This window comes from Zootoca vivipara, chromosome 14 (assembly GCF_963506605.1).
Source record: "Zootoca vivipara chromosome 14, rZooViv1.1, whole genome shotgun sequence".
Classification (NCBI taxonomy): domain Eukaryota; kingdom Metazoa; phylum Chordata; class Lepidosauria; order Squamata; family Lacertidae; genus Zootoca; species Zootoca vivipara.
The window spans coordinates 8,154,523-8,176,080 of NC_083289.1; the positions used below are offsets into that span (position 1 = coordinate 8,154,523).

The window sequence follows — 21,558 nt, forward strand, 5'->3', positions numbered from 1 at the left end:
CTCAGAGGTTTACACGGGTCCTTTGATTGTGAGGAAGATTCTATTGACCAAACCTTTCCTGGGTTTTCTCTCCTCCATTATCACAGGAATATTAAAATTTGCAAAAATAAAATAAAATAAAAATAGAACAGCAGAGCTTCTGGGCCACTGATGGTCTCCTCAAGAGTGGATGGCACTAGCTTCTGGGCCAGAGCTTATTATCTCAGGGAAACCCCCACCCACCCCAGTATACTGGTTTTGATCAGGAAAGCTCAACAGATTTTATTTTTATTATTTATTGAATTTATACACCGCCCTATACCTGGAGGCCTCAGGGATTCACAGAAGAGATCAACCTTAAAAACAGCAATATATACCGTATAATCAAAATGAAGATATCCCGACATCCCTCTGTGGCTACTTTACGAACAAGGAGGGGAGATCCATTCAAAATTCCTTGCAAGGCATTTGCACTGGCTCTGCTATTATGAGCTTTTTCTATGGAAGGAATTCTTTGTTTAGGTTTACAAACTTTACATCCCCGCTTCTTGGGGCAGTTTTAGAATCTACTAAAACATACACTGACCCTTAATTATTATTTTATTAAAAAAAGGTAAACTGAACACGCAGTTTGTAACTTGTAACTTGAAGTGCATCTATCCGGATGAGGAATTCGTACATTTGACGCCCAAACCTCACCGTTTCCAGGAGGCGTTGGAAACGGCCAACCTTTCTCTTGCCCAGCGCCGAGGGAAACTATAGGAAGCTGGGACACCGCTTGAAGGCGCTGCGGCGGCGAAGACCGCGGTGGAGGCCCTCGCCTCTATCCTTCAGCCTTCGAGCCAAGAAAGCCGGGAAGAATCCCACGGGCGGGAGACGTTGACCACAACCTCTCCGACCATCTCGGAGGAAGGGGCCGGAGCAAGGCCCTCAGCCACCAACCAAGGGCCGCGAGCAACAGGCCGCCTCAGCCGCCCCCTCGACGGCCAACCGTCGCCTCACGTTCAAATCAAGCGCGAGAGAGAGCGAGCAACAGCCGCTTTCTGAAGGGGCGGGGCTGGAATATGAGATGTCAACGTCAGCACGCCGGCGTGCTCAGCCCAGGATGGGCGGGGCGAGGAAAGTGACTGTAGAGCCTGCAAAAGTGTAGAGTGGCGCAAAGCATCACCTAGGCCACGAGGAAAGTACAAGAGGCTCCTTTTATCTTTAGGTTTTGGGTTTTTTTGAGCTTCTGAGGATTTTCCTGCTGCAATCGTATAAAGCGGCTCCCTCCAGGCTCGCCCCACCCGCAAGCTGCCCGGCCCCGGCGTCTGTCTGATGGCGGAGGGCGTCCTAGAGCGCAGGTGCGCGCCTTGAGAGCAGCCGCGATAAAGCGCATGCGTTCGAAAGGGGCGGCGAAAGAGGTTACGACCTTTCCTAGCTCGAGGGTGACGTAATCGACTGTGACAGTGAAGAGGGCTGCTGCGTCCTTTTCTCTCGTCTTCCCTTGTAGCTCGCCGTGATCGTATAGTGGTTAGTACTCTGCGTTGTGGCCGCAGCAACCTCGGTTCGAATCCGAGTCACGGCAGGAAGGCAATTATTTTTCTTTTCTTTTTAATGATTCAAAGGAAGGTTGGTTTTTGCTTCATTGTGCTTTTATAACGTGGAACCTACCAAGCATTGCTCCCAAGTGCCAACTTGGCACCGGATTAGACTCGATTAGCGGGAAGGCATTTGGAGACGCAATGATGTATCCGAGTTAGGGCTGAATTGAGCTGTGTGATTTATTTTTATTTTTATTACGGCTAAAAGAGCGGTTTGTTGGTTTTCATTTCATTATAATGCAAAAACTTAGCGTTCTACCCGGATTCCAAGCATGGTACCAGATTATACGGTACAGTACTTGGTTTATGTAGGTACTACCGTATGTATTTATGCTCTTTTAAGATTGCTACACACATTACAGTACTTCCATTCGTAGCATTCTTCCATTATAGCCTGCTCCATCCCTAAAGAGCGGCGTTAGTAACAAAGGCTCCCCCACCGCCACAAGCAGAATGAATTTTATTAAAATGCAGCTACATTTGACCCACAAAGACCAGCCTAAATAGATCTTGTTTGTTAGGAAAAAAAAGAAAGTTAAAAAAAAATAAACACCTAGGGTGGGACACAATATTGCAATGGTCAGGCTTGGGCTTGGCTGGGTCTCCAATCGAAGGGACTTTCGTAAAGAAAATACTGTAGGACACACAGCTGTCTGTTCCCAGCATTCATGCTTTTGTGGGCTGGGCATCTCCAGATCTGACTACCCTGATGCCCTCTGTCGGGGGATGCTCCCGAGGAAAGCATGAAAACTTTAATTGGTTGAAAAGGTGGCTGCCTGCCAGGCTCCTTCAAACTGGTTGGATGGTCAGCTTGCATTGCACATATCCTGAACCAACACTGCCCATCTGTTTCTGGCCTCAAATCAAGTGCTGTTTTTACCGGGAAGCCCTACACCCAGGAACAGAATATTTCAAGAATAGTATTCCTCCATATATGTTGGTCAACTTTATTTATCTTGTAGGACCCTGCTTTGGGTCCCCTGCCTCTGAGATAGATCTAGGGGTAGGCAACACAGGCAAACTGCACTTGTGAGGCTCCTGTTGCAGGTTGTCCATTATCCACTCAACAGCTGAAACAAAAAAACAGTGCAATTTATTTTCATTTATTTACTCACTTCCCATAAAATATCTCAAATAGGTTATGGTTACGATTAATATATCACTGTACATGGGATTTTACAGGTGCAAGAGCCCCTACCCTGAGGAGCATACAATCTAAAGAGAAACAACAGGGGAAGTCAAGGCAGGGATAAACCGGGGAAGAATACATGGCTGTCAAATGTGCTCAGGTTTGGTGTTTGAAGATGAACACATTTCATATAATGTATCGAATGCATGTGAGTGGAGCAGTGGGTTTTCATGCACCATCTCCATGCATGCAGCAACTCTGCATGTTCAGCTTTGTGCATGGGCACAGAAGCTGCATACGTGTGATCCAAAACTCTCTGGTGATGCATCAGGAATCTCAGGAAGCCTGTTTTTCCAGTGTTACTGGTCACGTGCCCAGAATCTAAGGGCAGGTTTAGCAGAACAATACATGGCAGTGAAAATGGTGTGCGTTATGCTTCTCTCTTTCCCACCACACCCCCATCTTTCCATGTGTTCAAAATAAAAGGGTTATAATATATTCATGTGTGAGTGTCTGGAGGCAGTTGGAGGATGGAGGGCTCTAGTTATCTCCTGCGTGTACTACTGCAATGCGCTCTGTGTGGGGCTACCTTTGAAGGTGACCCGGAAACTACAATTAATCCAGAATGTGGCAGCTAGACTGGTGACTGGGAGTGGCCGCCGAGATCACATAACACTGGTCTTGAAAAACCTACATTGGCTCCCAGTACATTTCTGGGGAAACCCAGCCAGATGGGTGGGGTTGTTGTTGTTGTTGTTTAGTCGTGTCCGACTCTTCGTGACCCCATGGACCATAGCACGCCAGGCACTCCTGTCTTGCACTGCCTCCCGCAGTTTGGTCAAACTCATGTTCGTAGCTTCGAGAACACTGTCCAACCATCTTGTCCTCTGACGTCCCCTTCTCCTAGTGCCCTCCATCTTTCCCAACATCAGGGTCTTTTCCAAGGATTCTTCTCTTCTCATGAGGTGGCCAAAGTATTGGAGCCTCAGCTTCACGATCTGTCCTTCCAGGGAGCACTCAGGGCTGATTTCCTTAAGAATGGATAGGTTTGATCTTCTTGCAGTCCATGGGACTCTCAAGAGTCTCCTCATGGGACTCTCAAGAGTCTCCTCTAGCACCACAATTCAAAAGCATCAATTCTTCGGCGATCAGCCTTCTTTATGGTCCAGCTCTCACTTCCATACATCACTACTGGGAAAACCATAGCTTTAACTATACGGACCTTTGTCGGCAAGGTGATGTCTCTGCTTTTTAAGATGCTGTCTAGGTTTGTCATTGCTTTTCTCCCAAGAAGCAGGCGTCTTTTAATTTCGTGACTGCTGTCACCATCTGCAGTGATCAAGGAGCCCAAGAAGGTGAAATCTCTCACTGCCTCCATTTCTTCCCCTTCTATTTGCCAGGAGGTGATGGGACCAGTGGCCATGATCTTGGTTTTTTTGATGTTGAGCTTCAGACCATATTTTGCGCTCTCCTCTTTCACCCTCATTAAAAGGTTCTTTAATTCCTCCTCGCTTTCTGCCATCAAGGTTGTGTCATCTGCATATCTGAGGTTGTTGATATTTCTTCCGGCAATCTTAATTCCGGGTGGGGTATAAATAATAAATAATAATAATTATTATTATTTCCAAGCACAATTCAAAGTGTTGGTGCTGACCTTTAAAGCCCTAAACGGCCTCAGTCCAGTATACCTGAAGGAGCGTCTCCACCCCCATCATTCTGCCTGGACACTGAGGTCCAGTGCCAAGGGCCTTCTGGCGGTTCCCTCACTATGAGAAGCCAACTTACAGGGAACCGGCAGAGTGGCACCCGCCCTGTGGGACACCCTCCCACCAGATGTCAAAGAGAACAACAACAACTACCAGACTTTTAGAAGACATCTGAAGGCAGCCCTGTTTAGGGAAGCTTTTAATGTTTAATAGATTATTGCATATTAATGGAAGCTGCCCGGAGTGGCTGGGGAAACTCAGCCAGATGGGCGGGGTATAAATAAAAAATTGTTGTTGTTGTTGTATATTATGTGCATTAACAGCAAGATCCACATCTGTTGGGACTGTACACACCATACATTGAAAGCACCTTCCTCCCCAAAAAGAATCCTGGGTAGTGTAATTTATGCATCACAGCACCTTCAACAAATTATGGTTCCCAGGATTCTTCAGAGGGGATGCGATGTGCTTTCAATGTATGGCGTGTGCATGCAGCCGAGCCCCACAGAACTCAATGCATGTCAAGGTACACACGGCTGCAATCTGGCATGTCCTTGCTAGAGAACAACTCTCCTCTGATTGCAACTCGTCTAGGGTTGTGATGCCACGCTCCAATCCCACATATTTACCCTGGGAGTGAATGGGGTTTTCTTCTGAGTAGTTCTGCATGGGATCCGATTGCATGTGCGCTAGATTTCACTGTGTATAAGGGAGTCCTTGGAGCAACCCCACAATTGCCTAACCTTGGCTCCCATAGGTTCAGGTGTGTGTGTGTGGGTAACAAGCAAGAGACTTCAGTCAGGAGATAGAAGCAAAACAGCAGGCAGTAGGCCTGATCTTTATTGTTGCAACAAGACTTCAAACTACCACATAGAAGAAGAGAGAAGTCACAAACAATGGTTACATCCGTATTTTAAAGTTTCCCATTTCCAGAAGCATCATCAAGACATCATAGATACGTCACTGAAAAAGGTGTGGTCACAGGTAGAACCTGAGATCCAGGCATGGCCCTGTCACTCAAATATACTCCATCAGAGTACTGTACAAAGGAAAGGTCCCTAGTCAAGTCAAATGCCCCCCATTGTCTTTTCTGGGCTTCATCCCACTATGGGGTGGGTAGGCATTGTGATTGAGATGCTTATCTGTCTGACACTCTTGGGGCAGGATATTACCCCTGGACTTGACTGTACATTTCAGGGATTATGGTGGGCTCACTCACCCCTCCCCTTACCCCTCACTTCCCTGGGTCCTAAATGCCATTGGAACATTGATACCACGATGCGATTTCACAAAGTTTCCCCATTGAGCCAGTACAGTACATAGATAAATTTATCAGTGAATTGCTATACAGTATTTGGTATGTGGAGGAGCTGAGGCTTTTTGTCTTTGCCTCCTAGTGTGGAGAGGCAAGGCTGGGTGGGTGGGAGGTCTCTCATCCCCCCCCCTCCAATTTCCGGGTAACAACTCTCAGGGACCCGAGCAAAAGGGGGGAATCCGGGGGCTATGCTTGGAAACGGGGCCCGTCGATGGGGGGACGGGACGTGGAACGCACGCGAAAAGGAACCCCCATGGCTCTGTTGAGGCTGTGGGGTGTCTGGGAGGCCAAGGCTCTGCTCCGCTCCGCACGGTAGCGATCGAGGTCGGGGGCGCTCCGTGGCGATCGCCGCACTGTAGCCAAGCTTGCGCCCCAAAGGCCCGATGCGTCTCGGGGAGCAGCGCGCCGGGAAAGGAGGGGGAGATCAGGGGCGATGGGCGGGCACAGCGTTTTCGCGCCGGCCGGCTAGGCGAGCAAGAGCTCCGATCGGCCCTTCCGCGGGCCCGGGACCGCCGCTTCTCCTCGCGCGCCGCCGCCGCCGCCCCGGGGCGCACCATGGCGCGCTGGCTCCGCGAGCGCCTGCTTTTCCGCAGCGCCAAGCCGGCGCCGCCGCAGCCGGATTACGCGGCGGGCCCGGAGCAGCCCGACCTGCTCGCAGCCTACCGGCTGCAGCGGGAGCGGGACTTCGAAGACCCCTACGCGGGCGGCGCCGCCGCCGCGCCCGCCACCGGCCCCGACGGCCGCCGCTGCCGATCGCCCCGGAGGCGCCTCATCCGGGTGGAAGCGGCGCAGGCGCCCGAAACAGCCGCGGCCTCCGGGACCGGCGATGGCCAGGGCCAGCGAGAAAAGGTGGGGGCGCCCTCTCCGTCGGGGGGGCTGCCGGGGCGGGAGCTGGAGTCCGAGGTGCCCGTGTTTCCAAGACGCTCTTTCTCCGGAGGGTGGGGGTGGCAGGCTTTAGTTTTAGCCTCCAGCCTGGCTCTGTTTACTCGGAAGTAAGCCCCCATTGTTCTTGTCCCAGCAAAACGCAAAAAGCAGCCTGGGGACGGGCGGGGCAGGACTTCTCCGGTCTCGGCTTCGATCCCAGACACGCTTCCCTGGGGGTAAGCAGCCGGGAGCCCACTGGGGCTGACCTCCGAGTTCACGTGTATAGGACCGTGCCCTTGCCCTGCATGGACCGGAGGCCACCTCCCCAGCAGTTTGGAGCGTGTCTCTCTCCCAGTTGTTAGAATCGTAGAATTCTAGAGTTGGAAAGGGACCCCAAGGTCATTTAGCCCAACCCCTGCAATGTAAGAATCAAAGTGGTCGTACTTTGTTTTGCATAGACACGTCCTTGGCTACTCTTTCTGACTCATGACCCTTTGGGCACCACAGGTTACCAGGATTTGTTTATCCCCCCCCCCCGCCCTTAGATCACAGGTAGCCGATGCAGTGCCCTCCAGATGTTGCTGGACTCCAACCCCCATCAGTCCCAGCCAGCATGTCCAATGGTCAGGGAGGATGGGAGCTGGAGTCCAGCAAGACCTGGCGGCCAAAGGCTCCTGCCTTACCTCTGCATTAGAGAGTTACTTCTTGTGTGGCTCTTTTTGGGTGTTTGTGTGTTATTGGGTTGTTGTTGTTGTTGTTTACTTTGATTTTATGTTGATCTTTTCCGTGAACCGCCCTGAGACCTTGGGGTATAGGGCGGTATATAAATTCAATAAAGAATAAGAACGCTGAATCAGGCCCGCTCTTCAGTGGCCAACCAGACGCCTCTGCGAAATCGACAAGTGGATCCTGAGTGCAACAGTGCTCTCGCCGCCTCTCCTGTGCAGAACACCAAAGCGTGAAAATGTTCTGGAAGCACTGGGACTAATTGTTAGCAGTTAGTTGCTGCAAGAATGAGTTCACATATGTTAAAGCCTTTGCTTTTGCTATGTGCTGTTAGGCTTCCTTTGATGCGCTGCTGACCTGCGGGCTTGGGATGGTTAGCTAGTTGGGAGAGGGGATGCTTCTTCCATTGCCTGCCTGTCGGCTTCTCCCTTATCGGGGAGTTGGGTGAGAGTCAGGGGTGCCAACTTTAATAAAATATTGGGGGTAGGGGGCTGTAAGCCTTGCCCTGCAGAATTGATCACAAGACATGGCGCATGCACACCATTTTAATGGCGATGCCCATAAACCTTTTTTGGGGAGGCGGCCCCCTCAGAAATTTATTGGGAGTGGGCTGAAGGTACCTTGGCCCCTGGGAGTTGGCTCCTATGGTGAGAGTTGGGAAGGGGTCTGCAAGCCAAGGGCCAGTTAATTGGGGTGTAGACACTGACTTATGTATGGTAGCTTGCTTTTGTATAAGTACTGCCTAAATGCTTTCCCGGGAATGCTGTTTTGGTGTCTGTTCCGAGTCTGTAAAGGCAGCAGGACTCTGCAGGCTGTGTTGTAAGGTGTTTGGGGCATCCTTTGGTATTCCTGCATCAAGCCACTTACACAGGCTTCCTGCATCTTGCCTCTTGTGATTCCCAGCAGCCGGCATTCAGAGGCATACTGCCTCATATATATATATATATATAAAGGTAAAGGGCCCCCTGACCATCAGGTCCAGTCGTATCCGACTCTGGGGTTGTGGCGCTCATCTCGCTTTATAGGCCGAGGGAGCCGGCGTTTGTCCGCAGACAGCTTCCGGGTCATGTGGCCAGCATGACAAAGCTGCTTCTGGCGAACCAGAGCAGCACACGGAAACGCCATTTACCTTCCCGCTGGAGCAGTCCCTATTTATCTATTTGCACTTTGATGTGCTTTCGAACTGCTACCGGTAGGTGGGCAGGAGCTGAGACCGAGCAACAGGAGCTCACCCCGTTGCAGGGATTCGAACCGCCAACCTTCTGATCAGCAAGCCCTAGACTCTGTGGTTTAACCCACAGCGCCACCGGAACATAATTTCTGTTTTACAGTTTAAAATAAACATTTTACATCCTTAAGACCTTCCTCTCTTTCCATGGTTCATTTTACATATTATAAATCCCTGCATATTTTACAAAAACTATACCAATCGGTTTTCCATTATTGCATCCATCACAACTTATTTACGCTGTTGAATTTATCTTAATGCTGCTGGCGTTTCCAGCTGTACACAATTATTTCCCATATATTCAATTAACGTTTTCCAATATTCTTTAAACGTATGTTCTTCTTGTTCTCCTATTCTATATGTTAAGTCTGCAAGTTGTGCCATATTCTGTCAACTTAAGTTGCCATTCTTTGGCTGGGACCTCGCTTGTTTTCCATTTTGGGGCTAACAAAACACGGGCTGCAGTTGATGCACACATAAATAACCTTTTCTGACAGGGGAGGCAGAACATTGCCATCGCGACTATCCTCCAGGAGGTGAAGGAGAACAGTTCACCTGACTTTCAGGTTCCACATGATTATGGATTTAAAGCACAAAGTGATAAAGCAAACATGTTACAAACAATAGGTAAAATACAATGAAACCCAGTTCCAAAGTAGATAGAGCCGTGGCCTGACTCTGTGTAAAGGAGCACCATACTTTCCTAACTAACTGGGTCGTCTTCTCCCTTTCAGATGATGATTGTGGAGGACTATGCAGATCCGTTTGATACCAGAGAAGAAACTAGTTGTCAAACCGGGGAGCAGGAAAGGGTGAAAAGCGAAGGCTATATGGAACCATATGAAGCTCAGAAGTTGCTGGCGGGTAAAGTACCGTTTTGATGCTAAGCCTTCTGTGTTGCTTGACCTCCCGGATCTGGAGTGAGTCTTTGCAGTGTTGAATGGAAAACTTTGAAATAGGGAACATAATGATGCTCTCTGATGCAGCTTTCTCTAATCTGGTACTTTCTGGGTACCAGTATGGCCAATTGCCTGAGACTATGGGAGCTGTAGTCCAAAACATCTGGAGAGAACTGGGTTGGGGAAAGCTGAGCTAGTGCAAAGACATCTATTGAGTGTCGTATATGATCATTATTTCATTGCTGTAGCTTCTATTTTCCTACACTCAGTACTTGTTTGTTTCAACCTCATCCTTCAATTTATTGTGTTTCCAAGTTGGCTTCTGTACATTCACTAAGCTAGTATAAAGTATTTAATAGGAAAAAAATCATAGTAGTGGCATGCTCATTGTTCTAGCTGTGAGCTCACAGTTTTGTGATATTTTCTGTTTTGTTATGTTTCCTTGAAGGCCACATTGATTTATTTATTCATTCACTTACTTAAAGGTAAAGGTAAAGGACCCCTGACAGTTAAGTCCAGTCGTGAACGACTCTGGGGTTGTGGCGTTCATCTCGCTTTACAGGCCGAGGGAGCCGGCGTTTGTCTGCTTCCGCAGACAGTTTTTCCGGGTCATGTGGCCAGCATGACTAAACCGCTTCTGGCAAAACCAGAGCAGCGCACGGAAACACCGTTTACCTTCCCGCCGGAGTGGTACCTGTTTATCTACTTGCACTTTGACGTGGTTTCGAACTGCTAGGTGGGCAGGAGCTGGGACTGAACAATGGGAGCTCACCCCGTTGCGGCGATTTGAACCGCCGAGATCGGCAAGCCCAACTCCAAGGCTCAGTGGTTTTACACCACAGAGCCACCCATGTCCCTTACTTACTACATTTAAATTTCATCTTTCTTCCAGTGAACTGGAGGCAGAATAGACAGTTCCTCCCTTGCCTTTTATCCTCACAGCAACCCTGTGAGGAAGGTTAGCCTGAAATTTTGATTGATTTGGTTCGATTTGTTGTATTTTTATGCTGCTTTTCATTCAAATGAATTCCCAAAGCTGCTTACAAAAAATGTGAGGGTTGGATGAGATGATCCTTCCAACTCTATGAAAGGACAAAAACATAATAAAACATAATGGAACATCACAACCACAGTGATTTAAAATAAGTAACAAATCATCAAGAAAACAAACTTTAAACACTATTAACAAAGCAGCTACTAAAAATAAGCTAAAAATCACAATTACAACAAAACTCATGTGATTAACATATCAATATGGCATTTATAATCCATAAAACCATATTATCAACAGTAACAAAATAGCAACTTAAAAATGAAATAAAAAGCTGAGCTTTTTCATAAACACACTCTCCATGCCCCCATGACTGATAATCTTTCACTCCAGTGAATGATTGGGTGGCTGCCAAAAGTTGCCACAGGGACCTTCATGGCTGAGAGAATGTGGATTCCTCAAGTCCTGTTCTGATGCTACACCAGAAATGTGGCATTGTATTAAAAAAACAAACAATCACGGAAGGAGGCAGTCCTGTTCTGGAAGGAATTCCATTCCTTCTCTTCCTCCTCCTCCTAACCATGTCACTAAATAGTTGCCCCAAATATGAAAGTTAAATTATGGCCACTGCTGTCTCTGCCTGTCACCGCATAAAAAAAGCAACCTGCAGCAGTCCAGACTGTCAGTATTTTGCAGGAGGGGCTCAAATGCATCCTTGAACTGTAGGTTTGCGACATTAAAGTGGATTGAAGTGCTCTTGTTACCTTAGTAACAAATCCACTTTTAAAAAAGCAGCAACTTTGGCTGGTGTCCTTTAAAAAGCTCAAAAATTTGGGCAATCTCTTAATGAAAGTTCTGTCCCAGGTGCCGGCGGGGATTTCTACAAATTGTCAGTAGGAAGGTGTGCAAACAGTGCAAATAAATCAGGACGGATACAGGCGGAATTCCCATTGTGGTATAACTGCCCTGTAAACAAATCAGAAGGAAAGCTCACCAAAGACTGAATGTCCTCCAAACACCATGTATACTTCGTGCAGTCAGTGATTATTCAGCCCTGTTGAGGAAGGCTTTTAATGTTTAATTGATCACTGTGTTTTATTTTCCTGTTGGAAGCCGCTCAGAGTGGCTGGGGAAACCCAGCCAGATGGGTGGGGTATAAATAATAAATTATTATTATTATTATTATTATTATTATTATTATTATTATTATTATTATTAAACAGGTCACTGGAGGAGCTGTTAATTCAAGTGTGCTATAAGAAACTGGGTAGTTTCTAACTGGACATGTGAAATCCCAGAGGTGCAAAGCTGGAATCCAGGGAGGGATATTAAAATGGCCTTGCATTTTAAGCAGTAACCATAAGAAGCGAAAAAGAATGGCATGCAGACAAGTGCATGGAAACCCATGCAGACACAGGAGTGGGCTGGGGCAATCTATGCCTTCTCTGTGCCCTGCAAAAAGATACCGCAAACTGCTGCAGGAGGGAGGGAAGGAGCACTCTATCCCTCTTCTGCCAGCTCCCAGCAGGCAGGTAAAATTATTTTGTAGGCTAGTAACTATTTGCAAGCCTGCTTTAAAGTGAAATCTTTCCTTCTTTGCTACCAGAGATCCAGAAAACCAGCTCCAATGATGCCCTAGCTGCTCAAAAACCTCTGCACTTATATGACATTCCCTATGAAGCACCCGAGAACTCCATGGACCCTAACCTCCAGCAACCCCCTGGCGTGCAGTGCCGATACTCATGGCTGCCGGAAGACGATGACCGGCCACCAGAGGAATATGATCAGCCCTGGGAGTGGAAAAAGGAGCGTATCTCCAGGGTATTTGCAGGCAAGTAGCCAAAGGGGGGCATTGGCACAGGGACTTTTTTTGGTTTGGGGGAATAGGTGGGATTAGGCACGCATAAGACAGAGGACAGGGAGCCGGGATGGAATTTCCATTTAGCTCTCGTTTAAAGGCGAACCTACCAAATTCACACTTCCTGAAACAATAGGCAAACGGAGACACAGCTGTTTTTCAAACCTATTTGAGGTTGTAATGCGGCTCTGCAGTCGTGTAACATGTACAGAAATGCAGATAGCAGGGCAAAGCAGGCATACGAATGGACATATTACTGAAAATGACATACCAAATGCATTATATCAGGGAATCTTGCTGTGGAAAAATGCGTATATCAGGCAAAATTGCACACAAAAATATGTGCATTAGGAGAAATCCACACTCAAATTCTGATGAATTTTTACAAGGACTTTTCAAAAGATCACAAATTTATATGGAAATATAGCAAACTGAACGTAAGATTAAAAATAAAAAAAAATCCTTCCAGTAGCACCTTAGAGACCAACTAAGTTTGTCATAGGTGTGAGCTTTCGTGTGCATGCACACTTCTTCAGATACCAGGTATCTTCAGATATCAGGTATCTGAAGAAGTGTGCATGCACATGAAAGCTCTTACCAATGACAAACTTAGTTGGTCTCTAAGGTGCTACTGGAAGGATTTTTTATTTTTATTTTGACTGCGTCAGACCAACACGGCTACCTACCTGAACGTAAGATTGGAAACCTTACAAACCCTGAGAAACTGAATATGACAGATTTGCCCAGCCCTTACAGAATCTGCTTTATATATGCTTTTGTGGTGGGATGGAGAACCAAGCTAAAAGTTGAACCAGCCTTCCACAGTTTGGTGTGCATCAGATGTTCTGGACTGCAGCGTCCATTACCCCTGACCGTTGGCCATTCCATCCCTTTGCCCGGGTGTCTGGATGTCCTAATGTCTTTTTTATGTTGCTGTGGGGACTGACAGGTTGATCTGAGCACCTCTTTGGGAGGGGGCTTTAAGCCCTTTCCCATCCAGCAATTTATGCCGGCTGTTAGTCGGCAAGGCTGACACCCTACACCAGGCATCCCCAAACTGCGGCCCTCCAGATGTTTTGGCCTACAACTCCCATCATCCCTAGCTAACAGGACCAGTGGTCGGGGAGGATGGGAAGTGTAGTCCAAAACATCTGGAGGACCAAAGTTTGGGGATGCCTGCCCTACACCCAGGGCATTGTTCTGCTCCCTGGGAATATCTAGCCAGCCTCCCTCCAGAATTCTTCCTTTTCTCTTCCAATGATTCGTCCAGTTGAAATTGAAGGAATTCAGGAGCTGCCATGGCCCCCGCCCGTTGGGCAGCTAGACAGCTCTGCGAACCACTTGGATGCTGAGGGACCACCCACTCTTCAGAGCATCAGTGCCAGATGCCTGCCGGCCGATGCTCCACCAAGCCTCCAGGATACCAGCGCCAGCCTCCAGGACCCTGAAGCTCTGACCAGACCCCTGGATGTCAGTAGTGGGTATCCACAAACCACACAAGCTTGGGGATGGGAATATGTATTGAGCTAATATAGCCAGAGGGTCTGGGCATTTACGTGGCAGCAATTTCTCCACAGACACGCAAGACAACACAGAGTCCTGAAAATCTCTTCTTTTTATCTTGTATTTAAAGATAAAGTTCCTAGTCCTCATGGTGAATCTGAAAATGGGCAGCTCCTACTTAAAAGGCTAAGAGGGCAACACAGCACAGTTATGTGACTGATACTGTTTACTGGACTCCTTTTTATGCTTTTAAGGGAAGTAGCCACAGGGGGCATCGGTTTGCAAGGGGCCATAGAACCTTTTTCTGGCCAGCAATTTGTCCATTCAAAATTGCTTCCTCCCGAGTTCGTAGACTCACTCCATGGTGAAAAGCGTATGTGATGAGATCCCCACATCCTTTCCCCGTTGAGAAGCAAAGCTGCTGGAGAGATGTGTGGTTTTAGAGTGGCTGGCAGTGAAAGATTTAAAGAGCCCTCGTCTCCCTAACCCCCTAGCTCCCTGCAGTAGTTGCTTTTTCATTTTTTAAAACACACCGAACCCCAGTGGTGTGTAGACAAAACATGCTTTGACCCTGAGATACTAGCAAGGGTCAGGATGGGGCCTGCAGTGATCAGGGAGTAGATTTCCTGCCTGCAGCAAACCTCCCACACTGCACTACATAGCTGCCAAGTTTTCCCTTTTCTCGCGAGGAAGCCTATTCAGCATAAGGAAAAATCCCTTAAAAAAAGGGATAACTTGGCAGCTATGCTGCACTACAGGCCTTATGGTGCATTCTTACTCAGAAGCGAGCCCCAGGGTGTTCAGTGGGGTTTACTCCCAGGCAAATATGTATCGGTTTAGTAGCTCTATTCTTTTGTATGTTTACCGGGTAGTCCTTCCGTGTGATCTTCTGTCACTTTTTCCCCCACCCCACCTTCTTCCTTTTTCGTCTCACACCCTGATGTTGCACTATAAATTCAGGGCTCCCGAGTTCCTTGCGCTCTTCCCCAATCTTAGCCTGCTTTCCGAGTCGCTCTTGTTCTGCACCTTGGGACCCGCCGCCACGTGTTCCTTCTTTCATGCACACTCATGTGTTTCTGCCCCAAGGCAAGGAAGCTGTGAAGAACCAGCCTTGCACAGAGAAGAGGGGTAGCGCATGCTGGCTGAGCATGGAGCACGGGTTAGCTTTCGGTGAACGCGTCAATCCCACTTTGCCGCTGGAGAGCCAAGCGTAAGTAGCTTGAGCATAGGAGAGGAGGCTGGGACAGGGACACTGGCTATCTTCATTGCATGTCTAATCACACACCAGGGCACCCATAACACCACATACTTGACCCCATCCACCTTCCTCTGCTGAGTTTTGCGTGATAGGAATACAACACTTTCAGCAAAACCCTGCTCTGGCCATTTCTGTTGACAGAGACACCAAGCCAATGGCCCGCCCTAGAACTCATCCTGGGCCTCTTAGCCAATAAGCAGCGACTGATGATCACAATCTGGACAAGAATGGCAGTACTGTAGTGAAACGTGCTTTTAAAAAAGAGAGACCCGTGGCTCTTTGAAAGACTAAGGTTCATCGTGGCATCCATTTTTGTGTGGGTAAAACCCACTTCATCAAATGCTGTGGGGCAGATAAGAGCGGGGCCCCAAATAACAGTTGGGAGTCTAAAGTGAGCTCCTGAGTGTTCCTTTGCACCTTTGCTGTGCTCCCACCACACAACAGTTGATGGGTAGGGGAGTGTGCCTTGCTCAAGGAGGGAGAATAGTTTTCAGAGGCTTAAGGAACAGCACAGGGCTGTTTGCTAAGGGGCTTTCAAGCAGCCCTGTGCTGTGCTTTGAAGTCTCGACAACCGGAGCTTCAAAGTGCAGCATCGCTTGACATCAGGGAATTGGCAAGTGAGCAAGGGCCTCCCACCTGTCACATTTGGCTCAGCGTGGGTAGAGAGATAAAGCCAGTAAAGGTTCCCCACACCCACACAATAGAAGAACAATAGCCGTACACAACAGCAATCACGGGTGATTTTCACACCCTTCTTAGCTTTGCTGTGCTAATTTAACATCCACAGCCAGGGGAGACAACCTTTGTTCCAACTCCATCAATTTTAGTAGATCATGAGTTTCATTCTGGAGCCTCCCTTTGAATCTTTCTGAAGTGACAAAGGTGGTACCTAATCCAGGCTGAAAACCTTCTTCTATTTATATGGCTCCTTGTGGAGAAATGCATGCCTTGGTATGTAGGCGCATGTGGACCACAAACTATTATTGTTTAGTTTATTTTTAAATTAGATTACTACTAGTACCTCACATCTCCAGCCGAAGGTTCATGAAGGGCCTCTCTATAGCGGTATGAGTGGATGACTTCCCTTCTCCTCTGCAGGTGGTATCATGGGACCTTGAGCCGAGTGGGTGCTGAGGGGCTACTGCGACTTTGCAGAGAAGCCAGTTACCTGGTGCGGAACAGCGAGAGCAGCCATGATGCCTTCTCCCTCTCCTTGAAGTGAGTGAGCGAGCACTGAGGATTCTGTAAGCATCGTACTGTTCTGAGCTGACTAAAGTAGTTCACGGAGTTTCACTGGGAAAGCCTGGCAGGGGATCAGAGAGCATTAGGATGAAGTAAATGGGGCCGTGCAGCAAAAAGGTTGCAATCTGGAACTTGCTAAAGCTAAACAGGTCTCAGTCTGGTTGGTAGGCGGATGGGTGACCATCTGGGAATAATAGTAAGTGGAAGGGGAGTGTAATTTGAGTGGTTAATTTGCATTAGAACTGGACGTTATGCACATTCGCCAGACCTCATGGAAAATCTGCACATAAACCATCCATGAAGAGGGGAATGTGCACATTTTTCTGTCAATAAACATAGTCTCAAACTGGCATGGGTAAACGCATGGGTATGCAAACTAAGGCCCGGGGGCCGGATCCGGCCCAATCACCTTCTAAATCTGGCCCGCGGACGGTCCAGGAATCAACATGTTTTTACATGAGTAGAATGTGCCCTTTTATTTAAAATGTATCTCTGGATTATTTGTGGGGCCTGCCTGGTGTTTTTACATGAGTAGAATGTGTGCTTTTATTTAAAATGCATCTGGGTTATTTGTGGGGCATAGGAATTCGTTCCTTATTTTATTTCAAAATATAGTCCGGTCCCCCCACAAGGTTTGAGGGACAGTGGACCGTCCCCCTGCTGGAAAAGTTTGCTGACCCCTAGGTAAATGTACATATTGTGGATGAATTTTGTACATTCTTTGGGTATGCGTAATCTCCAGCATGCGTATATCAACCGTCTTTTGTACATTTTCTAGGCAATATGCACAATTTCTGGTCAGGATGCATAGTCTCCAAGGAACTTGCCTCTTTTACAGAAGTACGCATTCTGCACCTCTGGTCTGCTTCCTGCCCACTGCTTAATATTTCAGGGCCACGTTATACTCTCCCACTGAGCAGCAGGAAGAACGGCTGGAGCTCCAGATAAAAATCCAACCCCCTATAAAAATCCAACCCCCTTTCCCCCCACCGAGCTGCACAAGGGGATTTTGATGGAAATTCCCTACCCCAGTGGTTCCCAACAGGTGGTCCGCGGACCCCCAGGGGTCCGCGAGCTATGCCAGAGGGGTCCGCAAGATGCTATTAGAATAAAAAATATATTAAATATATTTCGTATGATAACAGATTTTTTGTTTTGGCCGCTTCCTGCATGAGCAGAGTCTAGCGCAAAACTAGAATTAGATAGAGGTAGTAGTTCTGCTGTATGCCGTTAGGTGGCACTTTACAAACACTACTGTTTTGGAAAGAGGCAGCGCGCGCATTCTACTAACGCTCACCTCCCCAAGGTGCTTTGCGCGCGTCGCCTTCATTTGTGCGCTACTGCGCAGGTACCCTTTCTTCTCCATTCCACTCCCTCCTCCCTGGCGCGCGCTGCCTCTTTGCAAAACAGTAGTGTTTGTAAACAAAGCGTTGTTTTTCGCGGAAGCTACAGTTCGCATAGTTAAAAATGGACCGTTGGTTAAAAAGTGGTTCGTTAAAACGACAAAGGCCTACAGATGAAGAAGAACTGTAAAAAACGTATAAATATAAAATATAAAAAGACTCTTAATTTGGCTCTCACTTTTTAATTTCAGGATTAGGAATTAATGGGGGTCCTTGTCACAATAGCGGCTCGATGAGGGGTCCTCGAGAAAATTTTGTTGGGAACCCCTGCCCTACCCCATGCGGCTTTTAAGCTTAGGAGAAAGCTTGATACATTGGGGTCAATTAGCACTGGAATTGCAGGAAGAGGGGAGGATTTAACCAGCTGAGAAAGGGCTACTCAGCAGGGAGAAGAGGGCTGGGAGAGAAAGAGGCCCAGGGTCCCTGATCCAACCCACTGCTGACCCAACCTCCTACCATTCCTTCCCCTAGGAGCAGCCAAGGCTTCCTTCACATGAAGCTCTTGCAGACTGAAGACCACAAGTTTGTCCTGGGCCAGCACAGCCCTCCGTTTGACAACGTCCCCGAGATAATCCACCACTACTCCAGCCACAAGCTTCCCATCCAGGGAGCAGAGCACATGTCCCTGCTCTATCCAGTCACCACGCAACCCTCCAGTTGCCTTGCAGCTGAGCAGTGACTTCTTGCGGAGGACGGGTGAGCGTTCGACAAGAGCAGAACATTTTTGGATTGCGGTTGCTTGCATGGATTGGAAGAGGAGGCATCCAAGGTGAGGCTGGAAGGCACAGGCCACCCAAGTGGACCTCGGAACTGTTCCACCATCAGCTCTGCATCTGCAGGGGAAACCAGGCTTTTTGCATGTTGGGATTCCAGGCCCTCCTCGTTGGGTGCCAGTTAACTCTCTTGACATCTTCAGGGCAGGCCCCCCAAAATAGGAGAAAACCAGTTCTCAGGGAGGTGGACTTGGAATGACAAAGCTGGGTGGCACCTCGAGTGCAAAGGAGTCTAACCCCCGGCACCATTATTCCCATATGACTCCTTTGGGGCCACTTCCAGCAGGCCTATTGGCCACATGTTGCCTGCGCATCGCAGATTGAGCATTCATATCATTCAACGTCACATGAAGCATGGTACTGTTCTATGGAGATAGCTTTCCTGTTTTGACTGAGAGTTGTAAAGGGACGAGAAATCAAGAGAGGGAGCGTGCAAATGGGCCAACCAGCCACCAACCTCCTCTTGGTTTCACAACTCGCTGACCCCTGGCTCTCTATTTTGACCTCTATCTGCGGCAGCTTCAAAGCTGGTCGTTTCCTGTGAGCAGACGAAACATGGGATTTCCGACTGGTTGCTGTTCAATAGGATCTGCCTTTCCCCCAAATGGAGTTGGCTCCAATGTCTCTCCTGATCCTACTTCATCTGTCTACTTCATCCTCTACTTCATCTGTCAAATCCAGGTCTCTGTCCTCAGTCATGTGAGCAGCCATCATCTTCCAAAAGGCCCCATCAGCCAGCCTCCAGGCAGAGATTCAGTAGACTGAGAAGACAAAAAGAACGGATGACAAGAAAGATGGAGGAACTAGAGCTCGGTGCAAAGGCATGCCGAAGGTCCCAGGGCTGAATTTTGGGCATCTCCAACTGAAATGATCAGATGGGGCAAGGGACAGGGAAGTCCTGTGCTTGAGATCCTGGAGAACCATTACCACTTGTGGTAGACAGTGGCGTGGACCAAAAGGAATGGCTAGTCTGACCTGGTACAAGGCAGCTTCTTATGTCCCGACGGTGGGAGGACTTGCATGTGTCAGAATCCCTTGTATAATGAATTTACCCAGGATGCATTGTGAAACCCTCATTTGGTACTAGTCAGATGGTCTTTTGTTTCTAGCTCCTTCAAATAAAAAACAAATGACATGGCATGCCTTGATTGCTGCTGTCCTCTGTGCTGTCAACAGTGAACAGGGGCACTCAGAGCTTATCTTTGCTCTCTCCCCCTGCCCCAGACTCCTCTAATTTTTTTGTGCTTAATTTGGTAGCCGCTGAGAATGCCTGAATGATCTCTCTCATGCACCATGTAGTTCTTCTTGCTGAAAGCGTAGTGCTTATTATTTAACTTATTCAGCAAATTTCTGGATTTATGCAAAACTTCCAGAGGGGCATATCATAACTAGAAATTCTGTGAGGTCTTTATTTTCAGCGTGTTGTTTGCTTTGCGGCCTTGTGGGTTACGTTGCTACCAACCTGCTGGACATGTGGATGGTGTGACTCTGGCTACACTCATTTGGCAGCACATCTTCACCCAGCATCCCCGTTCCTTGGGCTTGGTAGTTCCACTGAGGCCTGCCTTCTCCTGTGCCTTTTAAATCTACTTAGAGCCCGACAGGTGGTTGTTATGCTTGCCCATTGAGGGCTTCAGCACATATTATGGTGCTACCAGCAAATCACTCGCTCTCATTGCAAACTCAGGATTGTATCAAAAAAAAAGGGAAGGATAAACCGAACTCCCTGCAGATGTTCTTTCTCTAGCTGAGTTGGCTTTCCCCATGCCGCATTGTTTTTCGGGACGGAAGGGTGCAAGTGACCCATGTTCCTCTTTCCTGTGCCCCAAAACCAAAATGGTCTTTCCTCTTGCCACTGCAGTCTCTGGGTGGGTGTTATGTACTGAGCTGAATCATAGAACAATAGGATCCAGAATCAGCAGTCTGATTGGTCCGCAGGAGCCACCCAATCCAACTCCAGGTGGAAGTGAATCCGCAACCTGATTGGCCTGCAGGAGCAGCCAATCAGGCGGCTGGCAGAAGTGAATCTGCAACCTGATTGGCCCACAGTTGTAGCCCTGAAGTACCGTAGCCAATCACGCAAAGCCCATTGTGTAAATAATGTATATAAGCAGATGGTTTTGGGAAAAGGGGATTCTTCTTCTCTTCTTCTCCTTGATGACTACGAGCTGAATAAAGAGCATGAAATTCACTCTCGACTCCGAGTATATTTCAGTGACTTTCACATCTTTGCTGACAAAGAGTGACTTTCAGCTACGGGGAGGAGGACATTGAGACCCATCTGTACTCTGCAGTCCACATGCTCTGCTCATTGTTCTGCATAGGCTACTTCCCTCCCTCCCTCCCTCTATTAAGACTGAAAGGGATTGTGGGATCATTCAGTATGGGATAGCTCCATGGGAGCATGAATCATGGCTCAGCGAATCATAGAACTGTAGAGCTGGAAGAGACCCAGCCCCCTGCAATGCAGGAATCTACTGTGTGCTTTGCTTGTAGGACGGCCCCGGTTTCAGTGTGCAGTTAAAAGGAGCAAGTAATTTTAAAAAAGCTGATGCTAGTCCTCTGGAGGTACAACATCAGAGCAGGAAATGGTTTATTATTTAGTTTATACCACCTGCCATCTAGCTGCCATCTAGACATTTCTGTCTTGGGCACCAAAATGGCGTGGGGCATCTGTGCCTATCTGTAACCGAATGTGTGCCCAGGTCCAGTGTGTGTGTCTGCCACTCACTCACAAATGGTCTCTCTCTCCCCCACCTACCAGTGTTCTTAAACACATAAGAAAAGAGTCCCGCAAGATGAGACTTGAAGTCTACCTAGTCCAGGAGTGGGGAAAGGATGTGACTATCCAGATTTTGCTGGACACCGTGATGTTTTTGGTACAGCCACTGATCATGGATGATGGAAGTGGCCCTGAGAACTGTGGGTATAGGGCGGCATATGAATTCAATTTAAAAAAATATATATTGTGAGGGCCACATGTCCCCACCCACCTTGTTTAATATCCTGTTTTCAACAGTAGCTACACAGATGTTCTGGGAAACCCACAAGTAAAGCCTCAATTCGGGTTGGGCGACCTGTGACCCTCCAGTTTGGAGCCC

General features: G+C 48.1%; 1 protein-coding gene and 1 non-coding gene across 2 annotated transcripts; both read left to right on the top strand.

Moving 5' to 3' along the window:
- Window positions 1–1,474: 1,474 nt before the first annotated feature.
- Window positions 1,475–1,546, top strand: TRNAH-GUG (transfer RNA histidin (anticodon GUG)). Its single transcript has one exon. It is a non-coding gene; the product is annotated as a tRNA-His (tRNA).
- Window positions 1,547–6,187: 4,641 nt separating this feature from the next.
- Window positions 6,188–20,648, top strand: SHF (Src homology 2 domain containing F). Its single transcript, XM_035132106.2, has 7 exons — window positions 6,188–6,561; window positions 9,265–9,394; window positions 12,027–12,251; window positions 13,549–13,755; window positions 14,868–14,991; window positions 16,138–16,257; window positions 18,156–20,648. Exons 1-7 carry the CDS (start codon window positions 6,268–6,270, stop codon window positions 18,361–18,363), a joined length of 1,308 nt encoding a protein of 435 aa, XP_034987997.2. The 5' UTR covers window positions 6,188–6,267; the 3' UTR covers window positions 18,364–20,648.
- Window positions 20,649–21,558: the final 910 nt, after the last annotated feature.

Bases quoted from the DNA above. Each gene is read 5' to 3' on its own strand.
- SHF (XM_035132106.2), top strand. From the start codon at position 6,268: ATGGCGCGCTGGCTCCGCGAGCGCCTGCTTTTCCGCAGCGCCAAGCCG. The intron at 14,992-16,137 runs GTAAGTAGCTTG...TCTCCTCTGCAG, and splicing joins TTGCCGCTGGAGAGCCAAGC to GTGGTATCATGGGACCTTGA. The intron at 16,258-18,155 runs GTGAGTGAGCGA...TCCTTCCCCTAG, and splicing joins GCCTTCTCCCTCTCCTTGAA to GAGCAGCCAAGGCTTCCTTC.